Source organism: Betta splendens, chromosome 12, assembly GCF_900634795.4.
Source record: "Betta splendens chromosome 12, fBetSpl5.4, whole genome shotgun sequence".
Lineage (NCBI taxonomy): Eukaryota > Metazoa > Chordata > Actinopteri > Anabantiformes > Osphronemidae > Betta > Betta splendens.
In genome coordinates this window covers 9,393,808-9,409,579 of record NC_040892.2, presented here as the reverse complement: position 1 = coordinate 9,409,579, position 15,772 = coordinate 9,393,808, and the positions used below count along the sequence as shown (strand labels likewise).

At 51.2% G+C, this 15,772-nt stretch overlaps 1 protein-coding gene across 17 annotated transcripts in view; it reads right to left on the bottom strand.

Annotated features, from left to right (window-relative positions):
• Window positions 1–2,846: 2,846 nt before the first annotated feature.
• The window catches only part of mast4 (microtubule associated serine/threonine kinase family member 4), a 56,054-nt gene continuing 43,128 nt past the window's right edge, over window positions 2,847–15,772 (bottom strand). For all 17 annotated transcript variants that reach the window (XM_055513197.1, XM_055513198.1, XM_055513199.1 and 14 more), the window contains 20 exons: window positions 15,554–15,763; window positions 15,173–15,274; window positions 14,948–15,080; window positions 14,162–14,223; window positions 13,968–14,059; window positions 13,679–13,887; window positions 13,464–13,602; window positions 13,251–13,383; window positions 13,003–13,168; window positions 11,566–11,667; window positions 10,917–11,039; window positions 10,696–10,805; window positions 9,953–10,074; window positions 9,637–9,851; window positions 9,357–9,557; window positions 8,789–9,015; window positions 8,568–8,690; window positions 8,343–8,479; window positions 8,063–8,247; window positions 2,847–7,967 (listed from right to left, as the gene is read on the bottom strand). In XM_055513197.1, the coding sequence (XP_055369172.1) occupies window positions 4,627–7,967; window positions 8,063–8,247; window positions 8,343–8,479; window positions 8,568–8,690; window positions 8,789–9,015; window positions 9,357–9,557; window positions 9,637–9,851; window positions 9,953–10,074; window positions 10,696–10,805; window positions 10,917–11,039; window positions 11,566–11,667; window positions 13,003–13,168; window positions 13,251–13,383; window positions 13,464–13,602; window positions 13,679–13,887; window positions 13,968–14,059; window positions 14,162–14,223; window positions 14,948–15,080; window positions 15,173–15,274; window positions 15,554–15,763 (6,132 nt within the window). In that variant the 3' untranslated portion in view covers window positions 2,847–4,626. The remainder of the gene's footprint in view (window positions 7,968–8,062; window positions 8,248–8,342; window positions 8,480–8,567; window positions 8,691–8,788; window positions 9,016–9,356; window positions 9,558–9,636; window positions 9,852–9,952; window positions 10,075–10,695; window positions 10,806–10,916; window positions 11,040–11,565; window positions 11,668–13,002; window positions 13,169–13,250; window positions 13,384–13,463; window positions 13,603–13,678; window positions 13,888–13,967; window positions 14,060–14,161; window positions 14,224–14,947; window positions 15,081–15,172; window positions 15,275–15,553; window positions 15,764–15,772) is intronic.

Sequence of the window (15,772 nt, the reverse complement as noted above, 5' to 3'; positions counted from 1 at the left end):
TGGCCTGACTGAAAACGAAAGAGGACAAGAAAGGGCTCTGTGGTTCGCGGAGCTAAAAATAAGACAGAGCGGCGCATTGTGAAATGTTCATGTGGAAGACATTTCTCCGCTCCGCTGCAATAAATCTGCAGAAGAAGAAGCATCTTATTTAAAAGTGGTCCGTCGACTTCAAAGAATGATGATTCGAGCTCTATACTTAACACAAAGCGAAGCTCGATCACACCCTGGCCTCAGCTGCTCTCGTCAACGTCTTAGGATCAGTATCAGTACATTTGTGGGTCGATTCACTCGGACAAATGTGACACACGCTGAAGCGAGTCCTTCTACAAAGATAACTCACACACTAATATTCTCGTGACAGACGCATCGACAGGTCCAAACGCTAAAACAGCGTCAGCGCAGAGAATCTGGGCTCATCGTGTCGCACTCTAGTTTGTTTGTACAAGCAGCATTTAGCAGCCTGGCGCAGAGACGCGGTCATGCATCACCGTGGCCTCGTTTCACCCAAGGCCCCGAATCAGAAACGAGGAATCTGCTCCTTTTTTCCCCAAAGGAGACAGTTTTAAACGGCATTTCATCACACTTTCTCTGTTTATTTATCCTACTATCGAAACAGCATTTCCACGAATTCTGAAAATAATGGCAGCCCGTTCGCAGCCCCCCAATGTTTGCTTGAGCGCTCACACAAACGTGCACACTCGTCCCTGTGTCTACATTGCATCACTGCTAGGACCGGATCGACACGCTGCCACAGGATGGGCCGGTTATCCACAGGGCACGCGGCAGCTTCAGCCGTCGCACAACCATTGTGTTCATTTTCCAGCAGGTGAACATTCAACCGCGTCCGTCAGAATCCCCCCCCCCCCGCTCCATCCCATTCTGGCGGCTGCGACTCGGCTCTGCGCCACCGGTTGCAACACGAGACGTGGGAGCCGGGCTGGAGCGCTGGCGTCCCACCAAGTCACAGAATGTACTGGGAACAGATTCCAGCAGCAGCGGACGCGGAGCGGGGCGGCCTCACCGACGTATGTCTCAGATTGCATATGTGCACAGGAACAACTGGTCTGCTTTCACCTGCGTCCCTGCAGAGGCCTTAAAGCAACACTGAGGCGATTGCATCACATACAGAACATTCTGTCTACATGTTCTGTTGGTTTAGGACGGTTTAGGGCAGGGCAAAGCACCGCGGCCACTCAACATGTTTGTGTTTTTAGAACGCATAATAATGACACAAATACATTCATTTATTTCTGGATTTATTTACTCTACAGTGATGCTGTATCTGCAGCAACTCTTTGCTCGAAGGACTAAATGACTGAATGCATGAAATACTGAATTTACCTCGTGTGGAAATAAGGCATCTTCCTCTAAAACGGAACAATCGGGTGGTTTTTAAGAGAAAAGCTGATTTGACATTGGACGATTTAGTGTTTAGAAATGTGCAGAGGTGCGTCATCAGCAGATCACTGGTGTTTTGCACTCATCCAAGAGAACAGAGACATATCTAGCACATTTTTAACATCTAAACTAATTTCAAATTACAAAACGTGCCAATTAGCTTTATTCTATATGTATTTATTCATGTCGTTCCCTGAGCAGTTCTCCTGGAGCAGAACCAGCTCATCCACCACTATTTTCTCCCCCTACAATGCACACACTGTTACACACGTGGTTTCTTACATCATTAGCAATGATCTGATTGTTATAAAGTTAATTATAAAGCGACCAGGCTCCACTTTCTACAAGCAGTCAGATGGACGATATGTTTTATCATATTTTATTCACTTACTGGAACTTACTATAAGAACGGACGGCGTTAGCAGCAGTCTGACTAATGAAATATTTTATTTTGCCTTGTTTCATAAATATTATCTCAGGACGTTGTGTTGGTCAGCAACCGATAGCGTTTCATATCAATGGGAAATGGAATAATTGAGCTGACAACAACGTCACCAAGATACAGCGCAACGTTCGTTTTCCTGCAGCACTCGCTGGTCCGTTTTGTACTTTTTTTGCCGAGTCATCAGCGCCGGAACCGATTTACACCGTTAACGCTGTAATCGCACATAAAACGAGAGCGGCCCAAGATCAGCTGGGGATTTACATCCGCCACAGTCGCAGATGATGAAATCGGCCCCGTTTCACCGCAGTTCTCCCACTGTCACAACACGCACGAATCCTGATTATTCCACTTTTAGTTCAACTGCCTGCAGGTAGAAACTCGGAGATGCAGCGGTTCGAACACAGGCTTGTATCAGATCCGTACTAATGTCGAGACGAGAGGATGTTGCGTAAGAGTGGAGCCGCCTGAGCAGCGGCCGCTGCGGGTGCGCGGACGGATGCTGCCCCCTGTCGTCACCACTGGGTTACTGCACCGAACACTCCCCGGTTCAACTGAATTTGACAGTATGGCTCTGTTTAAATGACATTTTATGATTTTTGTACATTCAGAAAAATCCTAAACAGTCTTAATATAAATATTTCAATGGAAGTATGTAATTAAATGAATTTATAAACATTAAATTGAAGAGTAAATAAGTCATATCTGTAATAATCAAACAGACCACCAGTTACTACTAATTAAACATATGACATAGCTTTAAACAGCAAAGTGTGCTTTAGCTAAAAGACACTGAATCATTTCATCTAAAAAAAAAAACACATACACAACAAAAATTCACATTAATTCCCCTGATCACAGGGCTGCAGGGAAACAAGCTCCTTATTCTGTCTGCAGGCGTCAAGAGCCAGTAGTTTAAAGCTGCATGCATCATTGTTGCATCACATTTCAAATTCAAAACAGAAATATTTTGATGTCAGAATAAAGAAAATGCGCCTTAGAAGCATCATTTATAATTCCATTTTATTTTTCAGTATTACGCAACATTAGAAGTATAAATATCTGTTTTAATATACAACATCTATGACATCCATAGAGCTTTTCCTTGGGCAAAATACAAAACTCAAAACACGTTTATTGCACATATTCTAAAAGACAAACCATCATAAGCAAGTTCATCTAATACTAGTTTTGCTCACATGAAAAAAGAAACTGGGGGGAAAAAACCCAAACAGACAAAGAAGGACCTGACGTGAAAAGACATCGATTACTGCACGGAGACGTGTTCATAGTCTCACACTACTTTAAACCAGTTTATCGGCGACACAGAACATAGATTTGGCAACTCAACAATATACAAAATATACATCCATGACGCTTTGTAAACAAACAGTAAATGTGCTTTGAGGGTTCAAAGGGCAGACGTCACTTGGGAAAAAAAAAGCAACATCAGAGCAGAAAAACAAAGGAGGTTTATTGTTAAAAGAAAAATTTGGTGATGCGTTCAATTTAAAGTCGGGAGCAGCGGGGAGCCTTCCTCATCCCCAGCCTTCCTCTTCCTCACTTGGACGTTAAGGTGCATTTGTTCCGTCACAATAACACATACAGGTATGAGCTAACGGAGGCGCGCATCAGATTAAAATCCCCTTGTTTTACTTAAACTATATTCTGTTTGACGCAACATAAAGTATATGCAGTAGACAGGAGTACTGGTTTTATGAAGCCACAACAGAGCAAATACTGCATCACTTCCTGCTTCCTGTTCAGGGTTCTATCGCATATGGAGGTGTGAAGGTGTAGACAGAAGGTGGTGAGTGCTGATATATGTCCAGTACCACATATCTGTACATAAACATCCAATGCGTGAACCATGTGACGCAAACAATCAGGACTTCACCAGGCCGACGCACCGACGCTGCAGGGTTCAAGGCGCTGACGAACACAGTCATCGCCATCAACGCATCAGAGGCTTCACACACATTCCTGGGAAAACGCAGACGGCTCTCACAGTTTTGTCGTTTTTGTTTAATGCTACATTTTTTTTACATCCCTTCGTGCCTTTAGTCCTTCTCTTCAAGTTAATCCTGGATTATGTGAAGACACGTTCGATGAGATACATCACAGTAGCTTACTTCAGACCACAGTTATAGCGAGCGCTCAAACCAACGACACTGCAAAATCTATACATACAGTGTAGTACAAACGACAATCACTTAAGCCCATGTATCCCGTTTTTACAGTGGCATATTTACACCATATTGCATAAAAAACAAAAAAAACACATATGTACAAATGTCAGAGGAATGTGAATAAACACCACATCTTTCCCATAATACTAAGGCCCCTTCACTAGTTTAGGATTTGAAACCGTACGACTGGAGTCGCTTTGTTTTGTGCGTTCCCCTCCGCGAAACCCAACGCGTCCAGAATACGACTGCAACGAACAGGAACTACACTACTACTACACTGGAACCGGCGCGTCGTGTGGTTCTACTGCATTTAAAACAAGAGCCTCCCGACGTCGGACCCGGCGAGTCTTCAAGCCAACTCGTGGTTTATGGCACTGGCTGCCTCTGACTTACTGATTGCACAAAGCATTCTGTGACGGACGGTTTAAAAAAATCATTTAAGATCACATCATAAACGCTGATCCAACGGTCGCCTACATTCAGACTTGGATTCGCTCGCATGTGTTTGACCCCCCCCACACCTCTCCATCAGCACGTAACAGCTTGCCCGGTCCTCAATCAAAAACAAAGGCATGATGATGTAAATGCGTGACGCTTCTACTTTTTGCCTCCGGAGCCGCGCGGCGCCTCCTTCGGCTGCTTGGTTCTGCCGCCGTCTCTGGCTGCGTGCGCAGCCGCCGCAGCAGCAGCCGCAGCCGCAGCCGCAGCTCGGGGCGAGTCTCTCTTGGAGCCTTTCTGTGCACTCGGCGCTCGCGCCTCCTCCGGCTCCTTCTTCTTCTTCTCCGCCGGCTCCTTCCGGCCGCCGGCCGCCTGCCTGTCCGGGGAGCTGAGCCTGGTGTCGGGCCGCCTGTGGCCGTCGGGCGTCGGGTCCTGTGCTGGGCCCGACACGGTTCTGGAAGTTTCGCTCCTCGGCGCCGGCTTCGGCAGCACCGGCGGCGGAGCCGGCTCCTTTCTCTGAGGCGAAGCAGCGTCCTTTGGCTTCGAGTGATGGTCTTTAGTGACCAGGGCCTGACTCTTGGGGGACGTGTGCTTGGCTTCGCTGTGTTTCGCAGCTGCTGCCGGAGCTGTTAAAGTCTTGGGAGCGGTTTTGGGAGGGGGAGATTTGGGCTTCGGGTCGAGTGTCGTGGGCGCTACAGAGGCTTTCAGCTGGGTTTCTCTGGGCTTGGCATCAACCAGCGCGGGACCAGGCGTGGGCTTCACACCCGCTTCTTTCTGTTTGGTGTCACAGGACGGCTGGACGTTTGGAGCACATTCTCTGGACGGCTTTGCATTCGCGCTGCTGGTGAACCCTGGGACTGGAGCAGCTGGACAGGATCTGACTTCAGGTGTTCTCGTCTCCTTCTCTGACTTCACGGCGGCGGCTGTGGTGGGTTGTGACTTGCTCTTGGTTCCGTCCACGCGCTCCGTTGCCGGAGTTGGATTCTCCTGCTCATTCACCATTTCCTCCTTTTTAAAGGTGTGATAATCTGTGGAGGAGAACGTGCGTTGTGCTTTTTCAGCCAAACATCTGACACTTGACATCTGCTCCGAACTGTCTTTCCTGCCTTTATCCTCCGCCTGCGGTGACACAGGACCTCCCTCCACTGCAGCAGCAGGCGCAGGCTCTTCTGTTTTAGCACATGCTGCTTCTTTTTCCGTTTTCGGCTCCGTGGCCGCATTTAATGGCGTCTGCGCTGCCTTTTCAGCCACGTGGCTGTTGACGCCTGTGTTGCCGATGAGCTTCCCAGCAGCGCCGCTCCGGCCTCCTGCTGTTAAAGTGCAGGATTTCCCAGACGCTGCTGTTGGGACAGAAAGCCGTGGCTCTGGATCGGAGGGACAGATGTTCTCTGGAGCGAGCGCAGATGCAGAAGCAGAAGCAGAAGCAGAGCTGTTCTGCACATTCCCCACAGACACACAGGCCGTGTTCGAGTTCTTCTCACTGCTCTGCAGCGGACCGCGGTCCAAGCCAGGGTTTCCGCTCCGCCTCGGTGACGCAGGTGAGGATTCAGCTGCAGCCGGAGACGCTTTTTCCACCTCGAGCTTCGATGAAGACAAAGAGGCTCCCGTCGCGGGGCTGTCAGCGCTTTGTGATGTAGTGCGCGCTGGGACTTCCTGCAGCTCCGCTTCGTCCTCCTGGTCTTCGTTGCTCACTTCCCGTATGGAAGGTGTTTTTCCACAGGTGGAGAAGTGGGAGCTGTGTCGGGGGCCCCTGTGTTCGTGGGCCAGGGATGAACTGCTCTTTACTGCAGCTCTGCTCTCCTGTCTAACAGTAAAGGTTGAGGCCTCCACTTTGCTTTCTGGGGCCTTCATGGGCTCACTTTGTCTTTCCTGTGTTTTATTAACACTTGGATTTAATTTCACCTCTGTGGTGGAATTATTTATGTGATCTTTTGGGAGAACTGTGCTATTTAGAGCGTCGGGACTCGGGGCCTTCAGTTTGTCTGCGGTTTTCAGCTGGGGGATGGTTATCTGTTTCTCACTGGGGCTCTGGAGCCAAACTGGAGGAGTCACAGGAACAGTGTCGCTCGCGTTCTCTGGCACCCTGGATAAGCACGTTTCTGTTTTGGAGACTCTGGGCCCAGAGAGGAGGCCGATATCCAAGGTCCCCTCCAGAGGTTTGAGGGAGGAGACGTGACGCCCTTCCAGCTTGTACTCGGAGGACGTCTTTCGGAGCGGAGACTCCGCGGAGGAGATGAGCTGCAGTTTTTCCACAGCGCTCTCCCCTCGAGCGGAGAAAAGCTTCGGGGGCAGACCTTCAGGGCTGGAGTGAACGCTCCCCATCCCCACCTTCATGAGGTCGTGAGTCATGGCCGTGTCCAGCTGGAGGCTCTTGGACCTGGTGGAGCCAAAGTGGAGGCTCTCGTGGATTCCGGGTGGCAGCCGGCACACGCAGTCTTCCCATTCTTCGAAGGACAGCCTCTTTCTGGTGAACTCTATGCTGGGAGCTTTGAAGTCCAGTCTGTCCGGCTTCATGTTGTCTTTAGCCGGCCTGTGCTGCCTGTCCGGGTGAATGGGTGCTGCTCTGAGGCCTCCGTCACAATCACTGCTGCTACCAGATGCATCAGGGATGCCTTCAGTTGCACGGGTGCTGAGTTTTTTATACAGCACGTCTTTAAGGGTTGTACTAGCAGCCTTGGCCTCTACAGAGCTGGGTTCTGCACTGGTCTGGGCCTTGTTCTGGCCTCTGACCAGGAAACTTTCATCCCTGTCATCGCCACACGCGGTGGACGAGTCCGTTTCCCACAGGGCATCCTGTTTCTGCAGAGACTCCATCCTCTCTGACCAGTCCTGCCTCTTCACCACCACCTTGGACTTCAGCTTCTCCTTGTCGAGCTCCTCGACCGACTCCTGCCGGCCCATCTTGCGACTCATGGGCCTCTTTAAGCAGCCCTGCTCCACAGGTCGGACGCGGGTGATCGCCAGGGGCTCACAAGACGTTTCTTCCACACTCTGCAGGACGGTGTAATCCCGCTCTCCGGCCCTCAGCTCCTCGTCCTGCACCTCCTCTTGTGTGACCTCCAGGCTGTGCTTTCTGGGACACAGGTGCTTCTTGTCTCCCGTGTAGGAGGACGAAAGCTTCTCCTCGGACTGCACGCGCTTCAGGAGGGGTGAGCGAGGCGGCTCGGCGCTTTTGGGCCGCACGATGTGCCGCACGATGGTGGGCGGGGAATGAATCTTGGCTGGGAAGCCTTGGGAAGCCTTGGAGATGGCGACAGAATGTCCGCTGAGGAGAGGCGAGGGCGAGCGCTGGGGAGACGTGGGCTGCGGGGTGGGCGAAGGCGTGCGCGCCAACGGAGAGAGGGGAATGCTGCCAGCGGACTTGCGGCGGCCCTGACGAAGTCTCGGACCCGGCAGCTTGGGGCCGAGCCCGTGGAGGGTGCTGGGACGGATGTGGCCGGAGCCTGCAGGGGAGTTTGGGGCGCTTGAGCTGGGAGAGCTACTCTGGGAGGAGTTGCCGCCTGGAATTTAGAAAAGCAAAACCGCATTAATTAAATAACATTTTCAGACAAAAGTAAATAGTATAAAAGGTCTAAATGAAATCAAAAATCTCCACCTGACTGGGTGAAGTCTGGTGCGGGGCGGAAGGCGGCTGTGGGGGAGCGAGGGGAGAGGCTGTGGGTAGGGGAACCGGGGAGGCTCTCACCGGATGACAGAGAGTGGTTGAGAGACGAGAAGCTGCGGCTGGTGTGAAGAAGGGGAGAGGGCTGCATGGCAAAGCGCCGGAAGAGGGAGCGACGCCTGCGGAGAGGACAACATTTTGCAGGATTAAGCTCTGACCTGTAAAGGGCAAAATTGTTTTCCCAAGTGTCAGCACTGTTCACGTTTCTGTGTACCGTTCTGGCGTCTTCTCCTTCTTGGGCTTCTTGGCACATCGGACCATCTTGCTCCGGTAGCTGTTCCTCCTGGCTGGGCCGGTTTTTATTGAAGTGTTTTCAAAGGGAGTCGTGGAAATGGACACTTTGCTACCACTCTGCGACCCAACGACAAAACCACATTAGTTCGATTGGCTTTTTTAATCTTAGTTGTAATCTTGGTTGATCAGTTTACCACTCATTTACCTTCAGCAAGAGCTCCACCACCTCGGTGTGGACAAGGCCGTGGACCGGTTCACCGTTGACGTGGGTGATGAGGTCTCCAGCTTTCAGTCCGGCTTTATGTGCAGGACCCCCGTCTTCAACATTCTGAGCAACACACAGGATGTTCCCTCTTAATACCAGGGGTCTACGCGGTAGCTGGCGTCATCCATCAGCTGCTCTGCACCTACTCAGATCTAGCTTACCCAGACCATATGGTAGACGGTGTAGATGTCCCCGTCGCACGCGTACACCCGGATCGCCCTCAGTGTGAAGCCAAACTTCTTCCCGGAGCTGTGGATGACCACGGGCTGCCGCGGGTTGGCGGCGCAAAGGGAGGAGTCCCGGCTCGGAGACGAGTCTCGCGAGGAAGGGTCCGAGGAGAGCGAGTAGGGAGACAGGGGGCTGGGCAGCGGAGACGCCCCCAAGATATCTGGATGAATGAGACACCACCTCGTTATTGGAGGCGTCGGGCTCATTCTGCTCCTGCTGTGGGTGAAACTAATGGGATTTTCTCTCTGCCGACGGTGAAGACCTCTCTCTCCCCTGCCTGCTTGCTTCCCTTGTTAGCAGACCCTGCTTGCTCGCAGCCACTCTGGAACATGGAGCTCACAGCAGGCGCCCCGCTGCGCCACTTTCACACACATCTACGTGTATAGATGAGCTTTCATCTCTAAACTATCAGCAGCTGAAAGCCTGTTGCTCTTGTAATTCTCGACACGCTGACACTGCCTGAGATCACAGGTTCTGGGATGCGGGTGTCCCACCACTTACCCCCAGGGATCGTTAGTGAAAGGGCACCGGCGGACACAGACTTTGGGACCTTGGGTCCAGCTCCGGTCTTCTCGGCAGCGCCGCCGGGTCGCAGGGACGCGCTCGGACCCCCCGGGTCCGCAGGGGTGTGACCGCTGCTGTCAGGGCTCTGCACCCCCTCGCCTCTGGGCGTCAGCTGGTCCAGATGTTCAGAGAAACTTCCTAATCGTAACAGAAGAGGACTCGTGAAGCACACGGGCGCCCTCGAGAAATTCTGAATGGACTCATTCCCGGCTCGTACCAGAGAGCGTGGCTCCGCTGCGCGTGCTGCCTGGGGTGGTGGCGTCCGGCTCGTCATGCGCCAGCTCCCCGATGGAGAAGGACGTCTTGCTGGGGTTGTCCAGGCCCGACGTCTCGTCCCCTTCGCTCTCGGCCGAGATGGCGAACTTTGGTAGCAGGTCGGGACAGGGCCCCTGATTCACAGCGTCCGCGTCCGTCGAATGGGACAGCGAGGGCCTGGAGGAGGACGAACAGCTGCTCACAAATATAATAGCACACTGAAGACGTTTGAAATGAGATCACAGCATCCTTTAGTGGTAAAAGACAGGCAAGCTCACACATCAGCGAAGTCCGGCGTCCAGCTGAGAGAGTCCACAGTCAGTGGGCTCTCGCTCTTCTTCTCCTCCGTCTCTCCTTTCTCCTCCAGGTGCCCACGCGACAAATCCAGGCTGCTGTAAACCTGCCCCCCCCCCCCCACACAGACAACCATTCACACAAGTCCATGCAGGGACCTAATAACCTATAAGCACAGTGAAAGCAGGTGTGTGGATATACATCAAGTGGTTTCTAACTAGCAGACGGTGCCGTTTCTTTTACTGCAAGCATTTGTGTCTAACAAGCAAGTAGATTAGGTGCAGCGGAGGAAGAAGAGTACAGTAGCTCTCAACAGTTCCTCCTGGGGCCCCGCTGCTTTCTGAGACACGCTGTGAAGCTTTGTTTGATGCGAGAGGGGAGAACGCACTGCAATGCAGCACAACAATGACTCCAAGCATGTTTGAATGTTTTGTTCCATAAAAAAAAAAAAGAAAAACGCAGGGGAGAGAACATTTGCATGTGGAAAATATATGCAAAGCCGAAATCTGTAGCGCTCGAGAGCGAGGAAAAAAAACAATGTTTCCTAGACATCACATTTCCATATGAAATACCAGTTGCTGCTCCTTTCGTTCCCACGCGAAAAGGCTCAGGACAGATGAGGGCATCATCTCATTTACATGACTAACATCTCTGCCCGGGCGATGACGGTGATGTAAACATGCTTAAAACTAGGAATAATGAGCGAGGGGGCAGATTGAGGACACACCTTGGAGAATCTATGGGAACAGGACGAGAACTGCCGCAGCTCCATGTTGAAGTCCTCGTCGTTCGTATCGTCTTCCTCTGTCTCCAGGTGGTGGTATCTCTCAGAGCGAGCTGGGGGACGTCGGGAAGTTCACACTTTAGAACACATGCACTCTGCAACTCCAACACCATTTGTTCTGACCCATTTTGACAATAAGGGACAGGAGAAGCGAGACGACTCACTGTCGAAGTAGCTGGTGTCGTCTTCAGACTCCAGCTGAGGGATAAACTCCGCCTTCTGCCTCAAAAGGCCGTTCCAGTCCAGGTTGTGGAAGAACGGATGCTGCTTCACTTCGGCTGCTCCACCTGCAGATGGAGTAGAAACAAACAAATCACCAGGACGTGTCACAGAGCAGGACACGGAGAAACGCTTACGCCATGGTTTCCTGCTCCCCGGTTGCTGCGGGCCAAACTGACATCATGACTGTAAATTATGCAGAACCATTTCCTGCCTGTGACCTTTCCTTCGCCGCCCGATGAACGAGGCGGTTCAGATGCCTGCTGCAAACCTGCCTGCGTGCATCCCTCTGATTTAAGCCCTGGTCTCGGGTCACGGACACTTTTACAGTCACATTTACACACTCACCATGCACAGAAGCGGGTTCATATACTAGAAGGCACATGATTGCAATTGACCACAGCGAAGAGGTGACCAGGCCACAGGATAAACTGCTCTGCTGTACGATGACCTCAATTCCTTTGCTGATGACTTGGACTATCGAGCGTTGCTGAGGCGGCACTAGTAGTCACCACAATTTACGGCGGCCTGTCTGGTCCTGACATAGTTATGGGCCGTGCCACATTGCCCACGCTCTTTGTGCCAGTACAGTACCTGCACCCATCCTCTCCAGAGGGTTCTGTCTGAGCAGCATGGCGACGAGCTCCTGAGCGTCAGGGGGCGGGGCATCCTCTCCGTCGGGCCAGTTGATCTCATCTGGAACCAGAAGATAAAATAATGCAGTAGCACATGCAGTATATTAGACGTAGCTCATCCCACAGACAGCCAAGGCTTTAAACTTGTTGTTGTGCTCCTCAAACCATTCCTGAGCCAGTGACTATTATCCTGCTGAAGGCCACAGCTTTCAGGGGATACAGTTTTTCCGTGAAAGCCTCATCGACCATGCCGCCTGATGGTCACAGTGCTTTTAGCGGTGAAAAGGGGTCAAACGTGGACCTGTGCTTACAGACAGCAGGACAGCGCCAAACAACTGCATTAGAGATTCTATTGTTTTACAGCCTGACTTAGTTGGGACCCGCTGACAGGTTGATGGGGCTTCTTGCAACTCAGCTGTACAAGCCGACTGAGCAGCAATCAGCTGAGTGGAGAGGCATGAGAAGGGGAGCAAGGCCTGTGCGGCGCCGATCGCCTGCTCTGTGCAGAGCTTGTGCCCGAATTTTAATCAAATTTGGGAGGGGAGTATGAATATGTATGTGCAGCCTGAGGCCAGGGTGGCATGTTGAGCGTGTTAAGGGCTCCTTAATTAACAGTCACTCAAAGGCTTGATACAGTTTGACTCCACAACAACATAAAAGTCTCCTTATGCTGCCGTCGTCACGAGGCTACGAGGGAACGTCGTTCTAACTGCACTCGGTGGTTTAAAAGTTAAGCTACATCCACTCGCTGCCATCTGTTTGTGTCCTCGCCCTCGGGGAAATCTCGTCTTCGCTAAATTAAGAAATATGTGCAGGAGCTGATTCCATGTGGTCACTATGCAAACGCATCTAAATGAGGTCTGGGAATTTGTCCTGACGTGCTCCACAGAGTCTCTGTGCCAGATGCTGTGAAACTGTGTAAATCACCTCTAGTGGCACAAAATGCCTGTACGGGTAAAGTGACAAACAAACGGTGGGTCATCTAAATATAGACAGTTAATGGGTTCTCGAACAAAACAAACAACAACAGATCGCTCAGTGAAATGTCGAGCTGTCGCCTGTAATTAAAATACTACATGTAGTGGCTGGGGAAAACAAAAAGCTTTACGCTTGGCTTAAATTAGTGAGGAAATGTGTTTGCACGGGATTGAACCCAGGTCATTGTAAGGCAAACACAATATAAAACCATAGCAGGCAGGAAATAACTATCCAGGCAAAACTCAATCCAAATCCATTAACAAGTGGAGAGATTTGTGCAGGAAGACAATCAGTTCATTAGCCACCAGCACAAATCAGTGGAACAACCACCGGCGTCTGTTTGCAGGAGATGCACCAGAGCTGGTTTTGCTCTTGACCCCATTTCTTATTCGTCAACACAAAGAGGGGCGACACTGACCGCTGATGACCTGTCCGAACAGCTCCTCCGGTGTGTCTCCGAAGAAGGGCACGCAGCCCACCAGGAACTCGTAGAGGATGATGCCCATGGCCCACCAGTCCACCGGCTTCCCGTAGCCCTGCCTCAGGATCACCTCTGGAGCGATGTATTCCGGCGTTCCACACACCTGCGCGGATGGAGACGCACAACGGATTCTAAACATGGCGACGTCTGCTGAGGCTGCGCTGCCACAACGTCCGATGGATCACCTGCTTGTCGGAGAACTCCCTGGCATCTTTCTCTATGTGGCCCTCGTACAGGTTGGTGGTCATGTTCATCAGCCCGACTTTGGACAAACCAAAGTCTGTCAGCTTGATGTGTCCCATGGATGTGACCAACAGACTGTGGCGAAGTGAGACAACAACAGTAACTTAAGCATCCATTTCATTGATTCTTTAAACCACACTATGCTCAGGTCTTACTTGTCCGGCTTCAGATCCCTGTGGACGATGCCATAGTTGTGGAGGTACTCCAGCGCCAGCACCGTCTCGGCGAAGTACATCCTGGCCATGTCCACAGGCAGAGGGCCCATGTTCTTCAACAGGGTGGCGCAGTCTCCTCCTGCGAAGACGAACGTCACAGACGGGCCTCCGGCGACAGAAACGACAAAACGATGCTTTTTAGTCACAGCACTGACCTTCGACGTACTCCATCACCATGCACAGGTGCCGCCGCGTCTCGAAGGAGCAGTACATGGACACCACGAAAGGGTTCTCGGCGAAGGTGAGGATGTCTCTCTCCACGAAGGCCTGCTGGATCTGGTTCCGCAGCATCAGGTTCTGCTTGTTGATCTTCTTCATGGCAAACCGCTGCTTGGTCTCCTTGTGCCGAACCAGATAAACAGCTCTGCGGAATGACTAGGTTTTACCAGTCGGCCTAAAAGCGGGTCCAACAGCGTGCTCTGAGACAGAATCGGGTCTTCTTACCCATAGGCACCATTGCTGATGAGCTTTGTCATCTCAAAGTCCAATTCGCAGGGTTTCCGTCGGGACCGCAGGGCCGTGCTGAGGCTCTGAGACTACGGAGCAAGAAGGGAGACGAAGTTCAGTTGAAAGACAAAAGCTGCTTTGGGCCGTTACGCCTGCGGTGAAGATGAAGCACAATCAAGCAAAACGCTTACGGAGTCATCGGTTTCTGGGGTTTCTGCAATGCCACTGTCGCAGCTGGTCAGCTGAGCTATTTCTGCAGAGAAACAGTCCACAAATGACACAAATGTAAATAAATAAATGAGCCATTCACTCACAGTTGTGAAGCCGAAGAACTTAAAAATGAGGAGGTATAAACCAAACAGCATTCAACATTAGCCTTTATTCACCTATTAGCTCGGCGGCGCTGACTCTAGAAAATCTGAATGGAGAATAAATGGGCTGGAAATTAGATGCGGCGACACAATCCAAGTCTAAAACCCTCATTTTGAAAACCGCCACTCCAGAACGAGTGCTCATTATAAAGCACCTTGCCTCTCTCAATAACACACTGCACAGGGGTTTTTCTTGTGCAAACATACAAAAGTCCATGTGTGTAATGCCACATGGGGCCGTTTCCTGGTCCCCAGACAGCCTGTAAACACATTGCGAGCGCCATTTAACATCTGTCCTTCCTTGTAGGTTTGCTTCAGGCACACATGGCACTGGGCAAACAAAGCTCGGGAGACGCTCGGGGGAAATAAGCGAGAGACTGGCTGACGAGCCAGGCTGCGGATCTGGATGAGGTCTGTGGGGAGCCCATTGCTTTCTAATTAGTCATAATGGATGTTGTTGGTTACTGCATGCGGACGCAGAGGGTCATTAGAAAGACAGTCTGTTCAGTGCATGACATAAGTCAAGGCTTTTTGTGTAGTTCCCTTTCAGCCTAGTTGGCTTATTACTTTAAAGTTATTAGCGGTTCATCTCTTCACGTTCTGTACCTTCCAGAGGATCTCTCGTGAGTCCCAGCTGGCTGATGATGTAACGGGGGATGTCTGTTTTGATGCCCTGGCCCTCTTTAGCGTGTCCTTCAGCAGCCTCCAGAAGGTGGTAGAACTCCTCCGGGTCAAACTCCTGAAAAAGGCAGAAGCACGGGTGTGAACAGTGTTTCAGACGCTGAGGCTCCGTTTTACGCAAAGAGGAGTTTGATATTTGGGGGGACGTACCAGACATTCAAGCAGCCGAGCTGGTCGGGCGATGATGATAAGGATCTTCTTCACCAGCTCTCTGATAAAGTTGACCTCCTCGCTGTCAGACCTCTCTGTGGACTACAACCAGAGACACATCTCTAATAACTGACCAGATGGAGGTCATTATAAAAGGTTTCTCCTGCATTTAACATACAAATCCTTAAATCTACTGAAACCCTATGCTTTTATTTTGATTTTCATTGCATCACTGTCAAATTTAGGTTTTTCAATCCATGGATGAACAAAGTCAATGCATTCTCCTGCTCTTAGCCTCTAAATTGGCATCTCATTAACGCCACTTCTGGGAGACATGCAGTCATCCCCCGAAAACCTCGGGCTCCTTTAATATGCACTCACCTCCTGAACAAGCCGCTCCAGCTTGTCGGTGAGTTCGCAGAAGTAGCTGGAGGTGATGAGTCCGAGTCGGCTCTTCTCCAGACAGTCGCGGGCCAGTTCAATTATCTGGTGGTGGGCAAAGCCGAGCACGCCATCTGCCAAAGGGAGCACGCTCTCAGGAGAGTTGCTGCGGACGATCTCCTGAATCTTCTCCTCCATCTGAGCTGTGGCCTGCGGCGA